Source organism: Epinephelus moara, chromosome 13 (assembly GCF_006386435.1).
Source record: "Epinephelus moara isolate mb chromosome 13, YSFRI_EMoa_1.0, whole genome shotgun sequence".
Classification (NCBI taxonomy): domain Eukaryota; kingdom Metazoa; phylum Chordata; class Actinopteri; order Perciformes; family Serranidae; genus Epinephelus; species Epinephelus moara.
Window position 1 is genome coordinate 4,353,183 of NC_065518.1, and position 20,727 is coordinate 4,373,909.

The window sequence follows — 20,727 nt, forward strand, 5'->3', positions numbered from 1 at the left end:
TCACTCATTTCCTCCTCTCCTCTCATCCCCTCTCCTCCTCTCCTTTACCCTCTCCTTCTTTCCTCTCTTGTTTCCTCCTCTCCTTTCTCCTCGTTTTCCGCATCTCCTCTTCTCTCCCTTTCCTTCCCTCTCCCCTCCTCTTTCCTTTCTCCTTGGTGTCTTCTCTCCTCATTTCCTCTCTTGTCATCTTTCTCCTCTCCTTTCTTGTTTCCTCCTCTCCTCTCCTTTTGCATCAGTCTTTCATGTCCTTTCTCCTTCTCTCCTCTCATCCTCCCTCCTTTCCTTTCCTTTCTTGTTTCCTTATCCCCTCCTCTCCTCTCCTGTCCTCTCCTTTCTCTCTCTCCTTTCCTTTCTTCTCCTCTCTCCCTCTCTCCTCTCCTCGTCTCCTCTCTTGTCCGCTTTTCTTTCCTCCTTTTATGTCTTTTTTTCTCTTCTCTCTTGTTTCCACCTCTCCTCTCTTTTTTCCTCCCATCTCTTGTTCCCACCTCTCCTCTCTCCTCTCCCTCCCTCCTCTCCTTTCGGTTTGTTTTCCTCTCCTCCGGAGCACATGAGGTTCAATGTGCCCGGGCTGCAGGGGGGGGCAGGGGGAGTAGGGGGAGGAGTGCGGGACACGGCGGCTTCTCATTGGATAAAAGTAGGTCAAGCCGGCCCACTCATGTGACCCAGCATTCCTCTCTCCAGGCTGTGTGCGCGTGTGTGTCCGTGTGTGTGTCCGTGTGTGTGTGTCCGTGTGTGTGTGTGTGTGTGTGTGTGTCCTCACTTATTAATCATCCAGAACTAAAGAATATGTATTGAAATATCATAAATTCATGAATGGAGGCTTCAGACAACAAAACTGTCAGCTGGTCTCTGCACTCATGTGTCACCAGCTGTGCGCTTTAACTCTTTACAGGAGAGACACGCGCGTCTCTTCTGATCAAAGGAAGTTGGGAGAGTATTCAAATTAATAACTTATGATAAATAACATTTTGTGAGGTCAGGATTATTTAGGATTTCAAAGGCATTGTGTTTTGAAAAGAATATTTGTGTGCGTAAAATGGACAGAAAGTTGGGCTGCACACAAAAAATACTTGAATTTGTATATTCAGCTATTTATTAATATAAGGGTTTGGGAGGACTCCTTAGGGTTACTTAAAGAAATCACATATTTCTTAACATATTATTAAAATAATAATAATAATTGATATTAATTAATTGACTGTAATAAATGGTCAGTTCTGCAGATTTGAGTGAGCAGTGAGGAAAGGCGGGGAGAGATAGAGGAGGGGTGTGGAGGTAGAGAGGCGGGTGTTTGACGTCAGCAGTCCTCCGGTCTCACACATGGGATCGGTGATCGGTCTGTCCGCCTCCTGCAGCCCGGTCAGGCACCGCCGCACGCGCCCACAACACGTCCCGCGCCGATTATTGTTTTTATTCCAGCAGACAGGGTTTTATTCTAAGGGCTGTGATCATTTTATAATCTGAGTGTTTCCATGTAGCTGCAGAGCCGAGGACTCCACCAACTACATACACACTTTTCCTTCCCCACATTTCCTTTTGGTTTTATTTCTTCTTCTTCTTCACTTGTGTTTTTTCGGACCCCGGCTCGCCCGATGCAAGGAGGCGTGATGGAGAAAATGTCCCGACATCCCATCCCGCTCAATCCAAGTTTTCTGCCCTCAGCGACGCACGGAGTGCTCAAGTCTCTGCTGGAGAACCCGATGAAGCTGCCGCTGCACCATGAAGGTAAAGTTAGCAGAGAAACGGTGTCGCAGAGCTTCAACACATGATTTACTGTATGCTTTTATTAGGCTGTGATTTACTGTTCATGTTGACTGCATGGAGTGTTGGGTGTTTTAAAGAGAGGTGATTTATGAGGAATCTCAGTCATGTTGCCGCTGAGCTGTCCGAGCTGCGTTCCAAGCATGGAGTGTGTCTGCACTTTCCTTTAGTCTTTTTGAACCTGTATGTAAAGCTGCAGGGAAGGTTAACTCTGAGTCTCACGCAGATAAACTTTTCAGAGCAGTCCAGGCAGAAATATGCTTGGAAATGTGCAGAGGAGCAGTGCGAATTAAGTGCCTTATATAAATATTATAAACGCTCATTCCATATATATTAAAATCAGGCCAGATGAGCTGTAATGTAATTATAATATTAATGTTTGAACATTTAGTGTTTGTTAAATGTGCCTGTCAAGAGAGCTGCACAGCCAAACCCCTCCCACCAAAGACACTTGTGACCAACCTAATTGTCATTTCATAAACTGAAAATTTGATTCTCCGTCTCAGTTTCTTAGAATGTTCAAATCCCCAGAAAATGATCCATGACCTCACAGTGGGTTTTATTGCTGGAATTTTAGCAGATATTTCAGTGCATGCATTTGAAGCATATTTAAATGTGGAGCATAAAGTCATAATATTGGTTGTTTGGTGACCAACATGCAGAAATGTGTCTGTAAAATGTCACAAAAACACTCATAATCAATAATAATAAACAGTGGAAAACTTATTGATTCCTGTGGGAAAGATGCGTCTGTTCGTGGGAAGGTCAGAGGTCAGGGTTTGTGGAGCTGATAGAGGTCCAGTGTTGTGTTCAAGGACACACCTTGCTGTCAGTGAGGAACCATGACGGTTCTGAGGACACATTAAAGGTCTGACATTGTCTGAAGGATTGTGAACATGTTTCAAGTTCTTTGTCTAAACTGTAAAATCTAAACTGTCTTCTTCACCAGTTTTGGCGACTCACTAGAAACACTCTCCCTCGTTACTTCATATTGAGTTTCCCATTATGACATCTGCCTCTTTATAACCATAATCCCTCTTGTTTTAGGTTTTAACTGCTAATGAAAAGCATTTCAGTCTTCTTGTTGGACGACACAGATGTCCAGGCGCCATTGTTTATTATGAGCTGTGCCTAAAATTTCATCATTTTCACCTGATGCATTAATCTCATGTTAACTTTTTTTATTCAAGCTGCAAAACCGATGTATATGATATTTTTTTAAAAATATTTTGCATTATGTTTGCTCCAGAGACATTACCGCCACCAGCTGGCGATTAGTGGAACAGCATGAAATCATCAGCAGGACTGAGCGTCACTGAGACAAAAGCAGCATTTGTTTACATGCTTCTGTTGTAGCAACCAGAGCAAGAACAGGGTGACACCCATATATTATAATCTACAGTCATAAAGCCACAGTATAAGTGTTCATTTCTTGCCCAAGTTGAAAAGTTTTCAACTCGACGTGTCCTCACCCTCACCCAAATATTTTTATAAATGTGAACCATGATCTTTTCCGAACTATAATCAACTCTTATATACGAAAACACAAACAAACCTTAATCATGGCAAGTAGAAAACAGTCATGTGAGTCATTGTGGGAATTTTGATGGTGTTGGTAGACACTGACAAACAATGGCGTCTTGTTAGATCAGAAAATGCTCAGTACAGAGTTTCATATTAGAAAGCAGTGATAAATATCACATTTGGTTGTTTAGTTCGGAGGATTTTTTGGCAACCCAACTGCCAGGAACAATGTTGGCATTATGTTTCTGCAAACCACAGATATGTTACATCTGCATGTTATTATGCAGTTCGGATTCGAAATAAAAACAAAGCAAAAACTTGGTCATGTTTAGGAAAAGGTCATGTGCTGGCTCAAAATATTCAGTTTTAGGGGCACTGGAAACACAACGATATCTCAGTAAAATGCAACCACTTTTTGTGCCTCTGTCCCCGCTGGAAAAACAATGACTGGTCGCTAAAAAACACCCACATCTGGAGGCTAAAAGCTGCTGGAAAAATAGCAATGACTTATTTGCTGGACTCAAACATTGGTCTACAGCTTGGCAGTCGTCTCGCCTAGGTGACATGCCACTTTAGAAATGTTGACATACAATGTGCAAATGTAACTTTTTCATAGTTTGCAGAAATGTACAATTCCAACATTTTCTAAATCTGTGTCATGTGCTAGTAGAGCGTGAGATGCCACAAAATGTGGACCTGCTCAACAATATAATTTCCAAATGCTTCACGGAGCTGCAGGTGATCAAAAACTCTTCAGGGCACCTTTAAGGCAGGACTAACATTGGACTTGAGGAACTAAGAGGTTATAATCCAAATCCCAAGAGCCATACCCAAACAGAAGGATTTTCTTATTTTGAGTTGCACTGACTGATTCATTCCCTCTGTCCTCGTGTAGCTTTCAGCAAGGAGCAGGAGAAGGAGAAGAACCTTGAGGAGGAGCGCAGCGTCCCCCAGTCAGCCTTCCTCGGCCCCACGCTGTGGGACAAGACTCTGCCATACGATGGAGACACCTTCCAACTGGAGTACATGGACCTGGAAGAGTTCCTGTCTGAGAACGGCATCCCCTCCAGCCCCTCCCAGCACCACCACCAACTCAACCAGCACCAACCACACGCTCCGCCACGCCAGCCGCCAATTATGTCCCAAGTCGCGCCCACGTCGTCACCCTCTGTGATGGACCTCAGCAACCACGCCTCCACCTCTGTACACACGAGCGTCGTCTCTCCAAACTGCCTGCACAGCAGCCCCGCAAGAGCAGGTAACACAGAAATACACACACACCGTTTCTCCTTTAATTCATTTTCATGTTCCAGCCTCAGTTTACGATGATGTTTGTGCAATTTTTACTCCATTTACTTCCACTGGTGTATAAACTTAAAAGGAGAATTTGATTTGTAAACCACACTGCTGTGTTTTAGACATATTTTTTCCATTGAAGGTAACTTCTGTTTTACATTCATTACAGAACGTTACCAACAGTTGGTTCAGTAAAGGCACAAAAAATATCTTGGTTTCATTCAGCTGAGGAAAGTTACAGCCTAATCTAAAGACAGTCCTTTAGAGGCTGTAAATAAGCCTGTTTGTTTTTGTTTTATTTGCAGATAAAGCAGGGTGTCATCAGCATAGCAGCGAAATTACATTTTAGGGAGAAAGATAACAGGACCAAGGATGATCCCAGAGGAACTGCACAATAATGAACAAGTGTGAATGATGAAAAGTTACCCAGCATTACCATAAACGCTGCGGAAAGCGAAACATTTTGTTTTGTTTTATTTTTATGGGAAGATAAATAAGAGTTGCGAGCACATGAGTCTAGGTGAGGCCGTGCACCATAGACCACAGTTTTTCTTCGCTGCTCTGAATGCCAACACCTGTGTGTTGTCAGCGCAGTCACCACCATCTCTCTCAACCACGCACTGAGCTATACTCTTATAACGCCAGTCATCATTCTCTCGCATGTTTTCTTAAAGATGCAGCAAAAGTTCTTTTGTGTTTCAAAACCCCAAAGATATTCAGTACAGTATCATACGACTGTAAGAAAACCTGACTTTTCCCAGTAATTTTCTGTCAATCAACCACTCAACTAATTGATTAATTGACCAATTGTTTCTGCTGTAGTTTAAGAGACTGCTAATTGACTTATGTGCCTTACAGTGTGAATGGAAAACAACATATGTCTGGAATTAAAGGAGAAATACACCTAGAAATCTAAAACTCTACAACATGTTTTTAAAATGATCAGCAAAATATGAAGGTTACGTAATTTGTATGAGCTAAAACACACAGACATGTTCTTTTAAGTGATCACACGCTCTTCTATGGGCTCAGAAATCTCCACCAGACTTGAAAAGCAGGGCAGTCAGTGAAATCAAGGCTGCATGTCTCACTCAACACTAAAAGAAGCACCACCAGAGCACCACTACAAAGCATTACTTTGAACAACCAGTTTTCCCCTTTGTTATCTCAGCCTGAAAACAAAAGGACATCTTTCATGATGAGTTGTAGCTGCAGTAGGAGGAAGAAGCCTTTGTCCTCCTGAGTGATTAGCAGTGATGGGTGAGCAGAAAACAGGCAGGAGGCGTTCAGGGCTGCAGGGGGGATTTGGTCTTTGTATAGAAAAATCAATCGGCTAAATATCTCACTCGAGGAACAGTTTGATTCACAGCCGAGGAGGAGGAATCGGTTAAAATGAGTTCACATGAGTTCAGCTTTAAGATTAAATGATTTCTGTACTTTTAGCTGTAGATGAAAATCGATGGTCTACTAGCAGGACTCTCAGCAGGGCTGTAGCTACAGCAACACTGAGGTTATGTCTACTGGTGTTAGCACTCTGAGGGCTGTTCAGATTCTACAAGTTTAAACTTACACACAATGGGTACTTTATAGGCTTCAGTAGTTTTAGAGAACACAGTCTCACAACGAACCAACTCATCAAATACCGACACTTGGGCAGCGGCCCCGCACATTGAACTATACGCCTTTTTACACTGCAAACCTGAGTACAAAGTCCTTAATGTGAATAGAGCAGGTCATTGCCCAGAGAATTCACTGCAAGCGAAGGCGTGCGCGGCTCATGGAAAACCAGAGGAAAACTAACAGCAGGTGAAGAAGAAGAATCGTTAGCAGCAAAAATGTCTAACTGGAGAAACGGCTAGGTTCAAGAACTTCTGTCGTTAAGGGCCAAAAACAGACAAATTAATAAAATGGCAAGATACAATTACAAACACGCTATGGGATCACGATGTAATTCGCATCATGCGCTGCACCCTGCACGCTCCATGTAGGCACCACCCCTCGCTTAACCATACAGAGTATATCCAGTAGGTGTGATCAGGTCTGACACACACAGGCTCATTTTATGTGCTACATGTGTGAAAGGGAAACAATGTGCAGACCTGACATGTGGTTAGAGTAAGATAAAAAACATAATGCTTGGCTTAAATAATGTAACGTAACACCACATGACATACATATATACATATGACATATTAGAATAACTTGGTTGACTTTTGCTGTTACACAGGACACAGAGAGCAGTCTCCTGGGTGAAAGTCCGGAGTTTGTTTGACAATTCCGCCTTTCTCGCTCTTTATAGTACGGCAGTTGCTCAGAGCATGAAAAAAATGGTGGCGCCCGCTGCGTCTGTTACCGACACCAAAGGTGCCTCAATGAGTCGTTTTTTGATGGTGAGGGCCACTGACCAAGTGTTGGTGTTTGACAAGTTGTGAGTGAGACCAGGTTGTTTTAGACTAAATATATAGATGGATTTGACGACTATTAGGATGATAAAAACCAGAAATATTGATAACAAATAAAAAATACAATTAATTCTGCAAATTAATTTTATACTCTTTTGATACAGAGCAGCATTTCACTACACACGTCAGCCCACACAGACGGGTACAACCAGTGTCTCACGGTGGCTTATTTAGTCACGTTAGCAAAGTTTAGATAGACAAACAAACATTACTGAGCTCAGCTTGATTCTTATCTAACTTTATGACCTCACAAAGCTACTTTTTTTTTTTTTAAATCCTGTCACATGCCAGTGGTTTAGTTAAAAAAACAAAACAAAGAAGTAATCACGCTGGAGCCAAATCACTTTGTTTGCCAATTATTAAGTATTTGATTTAGATAAAGGTGCTTGTGTTTAAATAACAGTAACCATTTAAGACCTCCAGATTATTTTGTTAAGAGAAAACATGATTTTTGTAGAGAAGCAAGGGATCAAATAAGTATTGTTGTACTGTCGGTACCGAAACCAAGATATCGCATCAACACTTGTGTCAAAAACCTTTATACAAAACCCTGTAAAAATAAAGTTGTCATGAATGTCTGGCCATATTTGTAGTATTTTTTACTTGTTTCATCAGACATCTTTCAGATATGTAGTTTTAGTTCAGCTGCTCGTGATCAGACGTTAACATTTTAACAACTTTGGCTTCTTTTATAATCCTCAAAGGAAGTTAGGGGTGGGAATCACCAGAGACCCCCTGAGATGATATTATCATGATACACTGGTCATGATGCAATATTTTTGCGCTTTTAAATGTTTTGCAAGATACTGAGTATTGTAATAACATATATTGCGATATATATTGCAATTTATTACATTTTATTAGCTCCAAATTAAGGAAAAATTGTGTCAATATCTGTTTTTATCCAATAAGATAGAGTTTCAGTCTGTAGGCGAGCAAAAGTTTAATTTGTATTTGCAGCATTAATAATTTATGGAATAATATTTCAATACTTGCTGTTCAATACAATATTGCCACACAAAATATTGCGATACTTTACTGTATTGATTTTTTCCCCCAACCCATAAAGGAAGACATCCAAAAATATCGAAAAGATATCTCGGTCCTTGAGGTCAGTGTGTCATAAAGTGATGTCAGTGCCACCGTGTCGTTCATTCTGACGTCCACTCGTATCATTTACACGTCGTTGCTAGACATTTATTTGCACATGACCCCACCGTCCTGCACTCTAATCTTTGGTCACCTTCTTTCACCACACACAGAAAACACTCTCAGATCAGAGAGAGCAAAGTTTAAATCCTTGACCTTCTCGTGGCCAGAGAAATGCTGCGTAGGGAGTGAAACAGTGCAAAGGTGAGAGGAGCTCAGGTGTGCTCAGATCTGATCTCAGATAGGGGGAAACTCTGCGAGTAGTAACGCTCGCTCTGCGCTGCTGCACTGCTGCGCAGAGTGAGGAAAACATGTCCACCCCAGACGCCAGGAGTGAGAGAGGTGTCAGATTCAACACCTCGACAGATGTCCTGGCCTCAGTATGGGTGTGTGTGTCTGTACGCACTCGTGTAACAACATGTGTGTGTGTGACGGCGAAAACTTCCGTGTGAAGTCTTTTACTCGCTCTGAGTTCCTCATGTTTATAGAGAAAGAAAACAAGCCGCCCTCTCGCAGCATGCAGAGACATGTGACCGGCTGGTGTGTGTGTGTGAGTGTGTGCCTGTGTGTGTGTGTGTGTGTGTGTGTGTGTGTGCGCGCCTGTCCCTGCATGAGATCAATGTTTTAAGAACATAGTGTTCTCTGCAGAAGTAGGCCAGGGGGCGGTAACCCTCACATCAACACACACCAAGTTTCCAGCCCTGTGTTTACACTCACATCAACTAATAAGCCTGTGGCTCACACACACACACACACACACACACACACACACACACACACAAACACACAAGCACGCGCGCACACAGGGCTAAAGTGTGTGATTCAGACAGGGATATTCCGCTTGGTCCAGAGTAGAGTTCATGTCTTGTGTTTTCAGAATCAGCTGCAGGAGTTCATCTGATGGTTTTTTAAAGGTCAAGATTGGAGCTGATTTTTTAAACTATCCTGCTTTGAATAATAATTTGTGTATGACCCATTTCCCTGACAAAACACTTGTGTTTCCTTCCTAAACTTTTCTGAAAAGCACGTCGTCTGCTTCTCCAGAATCTGCTCTATGATTACTGACACTTTCATCTGAATGATAAAACTTGTCGAAAAGAAACATCTTGTATAGAAGTTGACCTATTACGTCAGATGAAACAATCAACAAACAAGTTCGCATGCTCAGAGCGCCTCGGTCATATTGGGTCTGGTTCACTGTATACATGCAGGAGTCACATTATCTGGGTGTGTTAGTCCAACTTTGAGAAATTCGATTTATTACGATTTCAGTCAGACTAACATGTTTACATAAATTTTAAAAGTCTGAGTTTAGTCAGGCTAACACAACAAATCAGTTGTCGCCACTGCTTCAAAAGTAATGTCTCAGTATTGTATTTTTAAGTTGTATAAGTTGAAAAATGACCGAAATAAACTAAACTAAACTAATGTAATCCTTCAGGCCTTGACAGTGAAAAAAACCTCCTCATTGACACATTTAACAATCTTTACAAAGACATATATAGACAGCTGTACTGGACTATAAACTCACATTCCCATTAATATGTTCACTCTGAAACCACTGCAACATTTTAGTAAAGTTCATACTTTTCCACTGACTTTGACTCCCATGAAAGATTTTGAAACTTCTCCCATCAGCGGTCACGGCTCCCTGCACAGCATCACACTGTAGCTTCAGCCCAGCAGAGGCCAGCAGTAATCTGCTGCTCTCATGTCTAAATATAGCTGAGTAATCTATGGGCATAATCTGGCATATTTGTATTCCCACATGGCCCTGTGACTGTCCTGCAGATAAGGAAGTAGGAACAACCAGGGTTACCCGGGGTTCAGCAAGTAATGAAAAACAAACTGCCAGAGAGAGGACGGACTCAAACAGCACAAACAGCCACATCCTGAACCTGAAATGTTTCCTCACACTTTCATCTCGGAGTCACCTCTGACCTGCACGAACTGCTTTGACATTGTTGTGAGAAGTGCAGAGTTCAAGACTCTAAAGTGACTTTTTCAATCACGGGTGTCATCCCACTCGGCACTGGACCGAGCTTCTCTGGGGCTCTGAACAGGACTTCACAACCCAAATCCCCCAAATGTAGGATCGCGCAGCCCAGTCACCAAGAAAATGTTTGCATTGTACATTTCTGCAAACCTCTTAGATTTTTATGTATCATACGTATCACATCAGTGTTTCTAAAGTGACGCAGTATATGAGCTGACTTTGTCTTCTGGAGGCTCCAGACCACCGTTCAAGACTAACAGAGAACAAAACTGCTTGTGTTTTAATGAGTCATTACCGTGTTTCCAGCGGCTTTTTACCAACGTCATGGCTGTTCTTCCATAGAGACATCACTGTATTTCCTGCCAGGATAGTGCCAAGAAAAGCAGTTGTTATTTAGGAAGTCATCACTTTGTTTCCATTGACTTTTACTCACATAACATGGTTGATTTTTAGCAACCCATTGTTGCGTTTCCAGCCAGGATGGTGCCACGAAAATCAGGTTGTATTGCGATTGTATTTGCTGCATAATAACCTGCAAATTTAACGTATCTTTTATTTGCAGAAACATACAATATCAAGCTTTTTCCAGCTGATTGGGTTGAATCAAGAAGAGAAAATTAAAGCCTGCCAGCTCATCATTTGCAGGTCTGGTCTTGGGCAGGATGAAGAACAAATTTATCTCTACATCTACTCACTAAAATCTCACAAAACAGTGTTTGTACAAGTTCTGATTAGAGAAAAGAAGAGGTGAAAAGACTCAAATGTATCTTCAATAATTAACACAAGCTCACAGTTGTACAGATTCTGCATTAAAGAAAATACTTTCTAGAGGCCTGAAAAGGGGACGAGTAGTAGGAAGGTTTAGAAAAAAGCAGAAACGTGTCATTTTCTGTAGTATATGTGTGTTTTATCTTCATTCTTATCTTGTTGAGACCCCTGTGATCTATCATGTGACCCGTTGGAGGGGTCCCAACCATCAGGTGGGAGCCGCTGGCCTGATGGATATTTAGTTTCTCTTCCAGATCAGTGGTTTAAATTATTGGCTAAATGGAGTAATTGAATATTTGTGAAAAAAGATTTATTCTGTGTGTTCAGTACATAGCTGGAATCATGAGGTGATTAGCTTAGCTTAGCATAAAGACTGAAAGCAGGGGGAAACTACTAGCATGGTTCTGTCTGAGGTTCAAAATAATAACGGTAATGTAGGATGTATATTTTCAAACCAGCTCTAAACATAGGGATCAGAGACCAGCTGGGCTCTGTGGGAAACATCAGGAACCACGACTCAGCGGCTCACACTCATGTTACACACACACACACACACACGCACATGTCAGGACGTCTGTCAGCATCACGTTTTGACGCAGTGAGGCACATCATCATGTGTCAACTTGAATCCATCATGTGCTTCAGTCATGTGGAAGCACATGATGGAAGACCAGCTGCAGCTCGTCCTCAGGCAAAAATCTGAGGAAGAGCTGCGGTCAGTTTAAACGTCACTAATACATTTGAAGGGAGCTGTGATTCCATTGTGCGGTTAAACATCGAAATCCACCCTAAAATCAACCTAAACCTGATTGTAACCCAGTCTGAATTTTCTAACAGTCCTTTTTTAAACCTTTTCTTTACTGGGCCTGTGGCTAAGGTGATTCTGTGGTTGCACAATGACAGGTGTCACACTGGTAGGATGTTGTTTGTGGGAATAGCTTGAAATAAAAGATTTTTGGAGCACTGTCATCAGGCATGCACCATGTTCAGGCAGACAATGCTCTTTGCTACAAGCTCAGTCAGTTGCTTGGTTTTTGATTGCAGTTTGGTTTAGGCAGAAACGGTTACGCTACCTCGTTAGTTGCGCTATGTGAAGTCAAAATAGTATTCAACATGACCTCAAGTGTTTGAATACCCTGTGGTGCATTTGCTTACGACAGTGTGGGCTCCCGTGGCCCAAAGTCAGTACCAAACAAAAAGTCCTCACTTTGAAAAAATGTCCGCTTTCTTAACTGTCTTGAACTGGTCCTCACAAAGATTACCGTACAAGAGTGCACACGCACACACATGCCTGTACTTATATATTTGTGAGGACCCTCTTTGCCCATTACCCTAATTGTACCCATCACATCTAAATGTCCCTAACCTTGACCTAATTCTAACCAGGACCTTTAAACAAAGTCTTGACCTTTTAACAGGCCAAAATGTCCACACTTATAAAGAAATGTCCTCGCGCTGTTGTTAAAAAGCACATTTTGGTCCTCACTATGTAGCAAGTGAACACACACACACACACACACATACACACACACCTGCCCTGACCTCTGCAGGACCAGCTGGAGAGGAAAAACAAATAGTCTCTTCCAAGAACTGCTTCTCAGGCTCATAGAGGGAAAGAGACAGTCGGGGGAGGGGCGACTCCATTCAGGTGTACAGCTTATTCACCTTTTTGTTTCTGCTGACATCACTTGACATCACTAAAATTTGACTCTTAAAAACAAATATTTGTTATGTGTTTGTACTTTTTAAATGTAATTTCCCTGGGAGGCCAAATGCATGGAAGACAGTATGGATGGTCCTTTTCTGCACAAAAAAAACACCAAAAAGATTAGATTTTAAAAGGATAAAAGTAAAAAATGTTATATCTATGATAACAAAAGTAAGACTTCTTATTAGAATTAAAAGTTTTAGCAGTTAAAATCATGAAAAAATAAATCAGGTTCAGACCAAATTGCAAGTTTACAACTGAAAATGTGAGTTTTTAAGTCAAAATTAAGATGACTTATTATTACCTGTTATAACTGATCTGACTTGCTTACAGTAATTTTATTTACCATAACTGTTTTTGTCATTTCATATTCTTATTGTTTTTATTTACTCACTTTTTTTTCTTTTTATGGCACAAATGGGCTTTAATACAAACTCCCTCAACATTAACTGCTCGTTAGAATAAAATATTATAGAACACTGTTGAGCAGAGGCCAGATATTCACCTTTGGTTTCACCAGATACAATAAAAACATCACGCTGCATCAATACAGAAAGTCTTATCACATCATAATAAATCTAAAATAATTAATACAGCATAGACACAGTGGCAGCAAATAAAAAGTTGTGGATGTGACAATGCAGTTAAAAAGACACTGTGTTTTTTGGCAAGGATTATTTCCTGGAGGAAACTTCACACGTGTAACAGCTGATAAAATACATTAATATTTCATAAAACATTTTTTATTTCTACTGCAGTTGTATTCAACCAAACTGAGGTGTTTACAGTGCCTTTGAATTTTAAGCTAAAACCAGCTGGTGCCTTTATTCTTCTGCTGCTTCTAAAATGGTGTGTTAATTTAGACACCCACAGTTGGTGTTACATAACGGCTGTCTGTCTTCAGAGATGACGGAGAACACTGAAAACACAGTGATGGCTGATTTCATTGTTGTAAATGTCATTAACTACATCCCTATTCTGCAAAAAGAGCAGAGCAAATGTCCTTTAAACCCACGGCACGTCTTTGGTCTGTAGCTCCTCATGACACGGAGGTGAATGGATATATATTCACCTTCTTTAGATTTTCACAAGTTTGATCTGCCCACGTTTTCCACCTCGTCACAGCAGAGAGGAGACAGTGAATGTATCAGCAGGTCAGGACTGACTCCTCAGTGAGGACAATTAAGGACAGAAAGACTCGGAGCTGCTCCAGAAACATTTCTGTCACACCTTTATGGCTAAAGAGTTTTGGTTTTTCACCTGAAGCTGCTCACTCAGACAAACCTGGTTTAAAATCAGTGTTTATATTCACGGTTTAACTTCAGGTCTGTCGCCTCCTGCTGGCCGCAGCTCCACACTGCAGCCTCACAGAAAGTCCTCTGAATATAATATAATACCATATCTTTGTAATATAAATGTAGATATTCCTTCTATATCTTGTGATTACTTAATACTATTATCGAGTAATAGTTAATACTTTAAATGGTTTAGATGCTTTGGGTTGAGATCTTATGATGTCAACCTTTTAATTTAACCAGTTTCATTTAATTTCCTTTTTAATATTCTCCTATTTTTGAGTAGCTGTTTTGTTTTTTTTCTGTGTTTGCTTGTTAGTTTTTTGTTTGTCACTATGTTGATTATGATTTTAAAAATGGCCAGTGATTGTTTTGCCTTAGACAGAAAGAGCAATACTTCTTTATCTTTTCTGAGCAGGGGTGAAGTCACATGTTCAGTTTGGGAAACTTTTATTTGCTCATCAAACGCATTTAATATCAACTTAAAGGGATAGATAGGATATTTTGAAGTGGAGTCATATGATGTTCTTTGTACAGTCCTGCCTCGATCAGTTCGTTTGTTTGTGTTATTGTGTGACTTTGGTGAATCTACAATAACACAAACTAACTAACTGATCGAGGCAGCGGTAGACCAGCAGCTGTTGGTGCTGCAGTCTGCTTCTCCAAATTGAGGGCGTGCCAACCTCCATCTACTGTTGATAATACACTGACTATGTTTAAGTACCTCATACAATCCCACTTCAAAAGAGCTTAACTATACTATAAGGTCATGATAGACGTTTCAGGTATCTTCAGCTGACAGTGAACGTCATCTTTTCTGATCACCGTTGACAAGATGTTTTGTGCCTTTCTAAAGACACATTTCCTTGTTACTCACTCTGGATCCACAGGACTTTGTGTGAGATGCATCTTGTTGTGACGCTCTGATGTCCATTATTCAAAGACCTTGGCTTTTCTTCCTCCAGGCCTCCCGAGCTCCAGAAACACTCCCAGCCCCATCGACCCAGACTCCATCCAGGTCCCTGTCGGGTACGAGCCCGACCCGGCCGACCTGGCTCTGTCCAGCGTGCCGGGTCAGGAGATGTTCGACCCGCGCAAACGCAAGTTCTCGGCCGAGGAGCTGAAACCACAGCCCATGATCAAGAAAGCTCGCAAGATCTTCATCCCAGAGGACCTGAAGGTAATTTGGAGTTGGTTCTGACAAGATCAAGGTCTTTTTTTGAATTTTATTTTAAACTCTCAAAAGATTGAAGTCATCTCGTTATGCAACACAACCTGATTTCCTGCCTGCATTGTTATGTCATAACCTTGACTCACTTTAAGGGTGAAATTGTGTTCCAACCTTCCAGTAAAAACTACACACAATTCAACCCACTGAAATTACAACAATTCAGGTTCATAAAGCTGAAAAACATTGATGTTATAAAAGGAACTTTAGTGAATTATTCGGCTAATAAGCGGACCTGGCAATCCTGCAGCTTGTCCTCCTACTACTACTCCATGACTTATGTAATGTATCTGTGGTTTGCAGAAATGTACATTTTCTTCTTGCGACTGCACCGTGCCCCATTCTGGCGTTTAGAAAGAACTGAGGTTTAAGGCACTAAAGTATTGGCATTGACGCCTCCTTGCTTCAATGCATATCACAAAACCAAAATATTCCTTTTCTAATGCTGCGTTCACGTCATACATGACACAGATATTCGCTCTGTTATCTGCAGCTCAGTGCGATATTATAATGTGTACACAGTGTCTGCATGAAGGGAGAGGTAACAAGGTAGAAGGGTAGAAAGGTTCAAGTTTCAAGTCTAGTTTGTAGAGTTTGACAGAGATCTCTCATCAGTCAGAGACGTCACACTGGAAGATCCTGAGCGGCCAGAACATTCACATATCTGTGAAAGTCTCAGAGTCGAAACTGACGTACAGGTCCGGTGCTCAGACTGACTGACATGCAGACAGAACCATTAGTGCTGATTATTATCGACTCAGCTTAAACCTGCACAGCATGCTGGGAGAGAACTCGCTGTCTGCTATTGGTCCTGCTCAGGAGAGGGGGGGGCGTGTCCTCCTGGTTAAGAGGCTTAAATGAGACTGAATGAGAGAGCAGAGCTGTTTCGTGATCCTGCCACCCGTCTCCTCCGCTGTGAGGTCAGGCTGAGAGGATTTAGCTTTTAATTTGTTCCAATAAAAAGTGGATCTGTTTGTGGCTGCCGTCCAGTGATGAGCGGCTGGGAGCTGATTGTGAACGCAGCTCTGCAGAGGCTTTAGGGAGACACTGAGGCTCCACACCTCCTCTATAGGAGCTGCATTAAAGCAGCAATGTGTGACATTTGACCACCAGGGGGCAGAAAGACACCTTTTACTTTTATTTTTAAACAAATGAGAAACATGAAAACCACAATGAAATATTTCCTTATAAATACATATACAGTACGTGAAATAACTTCAGCATGTATCTAATAGTAAACCACAAACTGTGCTTTACAGTGAACATTAGAGGCTGTTAGGTTTACACTCTAACAGAGCCAGGCCATCGTTATGCTAAGCTAACTACATCCCGGGTCCATCCCAAGTCTCATATTCGACATTCCCTCGGGCTTGATCCTCTCTTAAACCAGAAGTGGCTCTTTGGCACCATCTTAAAGGCCCTCACAGCGCTCTTACTCTGCTCTGAGGATCGATGAGCGAGCATTAATGAGAGCATGGACTTTTATTGGCCAATAGGCTTCCCTGATTAGATCAGTTATTGATTGGACGCTGCAGCTAATCCGACTGATCTGATACATCATAACATCATCTGAGTGTTATACCAGAGTGAAGACAGACAAGAAATTAAACTCGAGGGTTTCACTCCGAAGTTGTATATTTTCTTTTTTTTCTGATTCACCATCCAGTGAAAAATGACTTTTTTTTTCACGATCTGTTATTTTCCCCCGTTAACTTTTATTATGGAGACAATCAAAGTCAGAGAGAGGCTGTCTCATGTCATACTGTCCCCCACAGCACGGACATTTCAGTTACATCATTTCAATTTTCCCTGAAATATTTTGGCCGAATAAATAACTTCAAGTGTTCAAAAGACACCGTAATCATATTCTGGGTTATTGAATAATGAATTTACAGTCCGAATATCAATAAATACAGAGGCAAATAATTTATAAATCATATAAACCATATAAAAGGTTGTTCTTCATGTGCAGAGAGAAAAAACTGCTGCTCTGCCACTGATAACTGTGTGCCCTTATTAATGTCAGCACAGTACGGTGAGAATTTCATGGTACGATAACCTTCTCAGAAAAAATGCGGTGTCAGGGTATCATGGTATCACAGAATTTATATTATTATCAGTCAGAATGAGCCTTAAAGGGATAGTGCACCCAAAAATGAAAATTCAGCCATTATCTACTCACCCATATGCCGAGGGAGGCTCAGGTGAAGTTTTAGAGTCCTCACATCACTGGCGGAGATCCAAGGGGAGAGGAGGTAGCAGCACAACTCCACCTAATGGAGGCTGACGGCGCCCCAGATTCAACGTCAAACGTAGCTCTAACTGCCTCTTTGTACACTGAGCTGCAGGCTACAATGAGGCTAAAAACAGAGTTCAAATGACGTTTTTCCAAACAACTTTTTATGTCGGGGCTTCAGGACACTTGGATCACTACGGATGAGCAGTATGGAGATATTTTGTGGTTTCAATTATGTGTTCTTGGACGTTTGAATCTGGGGCACCGTCAGCCTCCATTAGGTGGAGTTGTGCTGCTACCTCCTCTCCCCTTGGATCTCTGCAAGTGATGTGAGGACTCTAAAACTTCACCTGAGCCTCCCTCGGCATATGAGTGAGTAGATAATGGCTGAATTTTCATTTTTGGGTGCACTATCCCTTTAAAGGACTGAAAACAGAAAGGTTTGTGTAAAAAGTCTCCCCTTAGAAAATAACTTTTCCAATACCGTAGACAAGCAAATGTACATGGTAACATAACCATCAACTTTTATTTCACGATATACCTTGAAACTGGTTTATCACTGCAACCCTGCAGCACAGTGCACATGTGTGCAGCTGTCAGAGCTGTGACGCCATCATCAGAAATGGACGTCTTTTGAGAGGAAAGGATATTTTCCCAAAACATGTTACCCCGTTTCCTCTCTGCTCGCATGGTTTCCTTGCATGAGGGACTAAGACGCAAGGAAAAGATGCAAGTGAGAGACTTGGGATGCAGCCTCTGATTCCAGCTCTGTGCTGAACAGACTGACAAAACCTTTATATGGGAAAATGTGCCTCAGTTCACCACCTGTGAGTTTGTGTCTCCACTCTTGACTCGTGACTGTTTCTAGTAAATCTTTATAAGATAATACAAAACTTTACTTATCCTGAGGGAAGCTGTTGTGCAGCAGTTGAAGTGAAAAGTAGGAAGAAGTGACACAAAATGTAAACTGTGAAGGTTTTCAGTAAGGTAAGCACACAAACTAAAAACTAGCCCAGGTCGTAAAAACAAAAGTCCTCCCTCCTCTTCCATGTTTATCTTTCTTTGAAGTATTCGTCTCCTCTCTCCTCCCTTGTGTCCTTCGAGCAGGATGACAAATACTGGGCCAGGCGCAGGAAGAACAACTTGGCGGCCAAACGGTCCCGGGACGCGAGGCGGCTCAAAGAGAACCAGATCGCCATCCGAGCCGGCTTCCTGGAGAAGGAGAACTCGGCCCTGAGGCAGGAGGTGGCCGAGCTGAGGAAAGAGCTGGGACGCACCAAAAACATCCTGGCCAAGTACGAGGCACAGCACGGGCCGCTGTGAGGACACACAAACACACACACATATATATATATACACATATACATATATATATAGACACGTATACACCAACACGCGCTCTGAGAATGATGATCCTGCCTGCTCCTGATCCACCAGCGACCCTCCTTTCACACTCCTGATGGCTCCGCTCACGGCAGCTGAAGGGTTTAGATGCAAAAAATGTACTTTTAAATATATTTCAGCTTTTCATCCTGTCTGACATGATGGTGGAGGTTATACTGTGGACCAATCAGTGCACTGTTTATATGAATGTAAACATGGAGGGAGAGAAACGATCCGTCTGGTGTTACTCTGTGTTTCTCAGCAACACTTTGGACCTCCTCTCTGCTGTGACTCCTTCTGTTTGAAAGTGTCCAGCAGCGAGATGTGTGAATTTTGACGTCATTGTTTTGCATAAAAACATGGCGGCATCAATGAAAGGAATCGATAAGCTCACAGGCAGACGATTCCAATAGATCGGGACCAGTTTGGATTCTTAACTGGAGCCGTGATGAAACAAGTGGGGCGAACTGACAGTTAGTGTTCGGCTACATCCGGCAACAAAAGCAATTTGCGTCAACTCGATCTTTAAAAGGCTGCTAGCTGCTACTGACCTTGCTAGCTAGCTTCCTGCAAGCGTCTGGCATTATTGAGTGGGTCATTTCATCAGCAGACGTGGAATCCTGTCCCGTCGTCATGCATCTTAAAATTTCAAATATGTGCGTTTGAACAGCCGCCATCTTGCACCCCGCAAACTGATCATAACAGTAGGTTCCTGCCCAGTCACAGCTGCTCTCAGACCTGTCTCTGTGGCGCAGAGGACCAAAACGTCAGGCTGTAGACACATTCACTGTTCGTCTGAAGATGAAGAGAAACACAGAATATCACCAGATTTATATTTTAGATGACAAGAAACAAAGAAGCACAGCACTGAAGATGACTCCACGGGTTTTATTGTTCATCTCTGGCACCAGATTATTCTCTCTGTCTGAGCCAGGAGTGTTATCAACGTCTTTATAACATCCCAGCTAACACCTGTCATCTGTTTCCATGGTAACAGTCACCCAGCAGCTGCTTAAAGCTGCTCCTGAGCGACGGCCGTGAGTTGAGCCCATTATTCAGGATTATTAAACACACACACACACACACACACACACACACACACACACACACACACACACACACACACGTCTCTTTGTGAATTCTCCTCATGGACTTTGGGTCACTAACACTANCCCCCCCCCCCCCCCCCCCCCCGAGGTGTGCAGGTCCCACACTGCACCTGTTCACATGTACATACCTGCCTTCGTTCTGCTCCTGATGACTCTGTATATGAATGTGGTCCGCCTCTTGCCGCTCTGCTATTGGTCAATCAGCGTCTCTACTGAAGTCTTTTTGGGGCCCTCAGCAGTGTTTTTATGGATATTTATGGAAAGTGCAAAGGATGTGATGACTTTAAGATGCACTCACTGATTTTGATATAGTGTCCCAAAATGCCAAAAGAAATGTATAGCTCCCCCCGAAATGTATTTTTTATACCCTCATGATTTGTTATAACCCAAATTTGCCCCTAAAATGTTTTTCTTATAATCATCAAATGTGCTGTAACAACATCAGGGAGTGTATCTGTTCTTACTTTAATCATGACAAGCAGTTCAGAGAGGAACCCAAAGAGAGTCGACACTTTAAGTTTGTTTTAGGGGCCCCTGGTGGCCCTCGGCAGCCTCTTAGTCTGGCTCAGGCTCATGTACAGTTTCAGCTCACACTCACAGGTCTGACGATCGGACGCCAACAGACAGACAGGTGGATCTGAGGTGGATCCAGACTGCAGCAACTCGTGTGATAAATGTGACATTTTCCCTTCAGTTCAGTATCTTCAGTGTTTGTACATTGACTGTATCGACCCGTTTATCTGTTTGTCTCGTTGCGTTGGAGACGAGCTTTATGAGCCTTTGTGAATCTTCACTGTCCACGTGTTAAAGTT

General features: G+C 42.2%; 1 protein-coding gene across 2 annotated transcripts; it reads left to right on the plus strand.

The window, feature by feature from the left end:
• The first annotated feature begins 1,322 nt into the window (after positions 1-1,322).
• Positions 1,323-19,986, plus strand: hlfb (HLF transcription factor, PAR bZIP family member b). 2 transcript variants are annotated; one of them, XM_050059484.1, is made up of 4 exons: positions 1,323-1,725; positions 4,181-4,543; positions 14,925-15,139; positions 18,528-19,986. In XM_050059484.1, the coding sequence occupies exons 1-4, from the start codon at positions 1,593-1,595 to the stop codon at positions 18,744-18,746; spliced, it is 930 nt and encodes a 309-aa protein (XP_049915441.1). In that variant the 5' UTR covers positions 1,323-1,592; the 3' UTR covers positions 18,747-19,986. The 2 variants fall into 2 exon arrangements, with proteins under 2 accessions (XP_049915441.1, XP_049915442.1); XM_050059485.1 differs by having other exon boundaries at positions 18,531-19,986.
• The last annotated feature ends 741 nt before the right edge of the window (positions 19,987-20,727 follow it).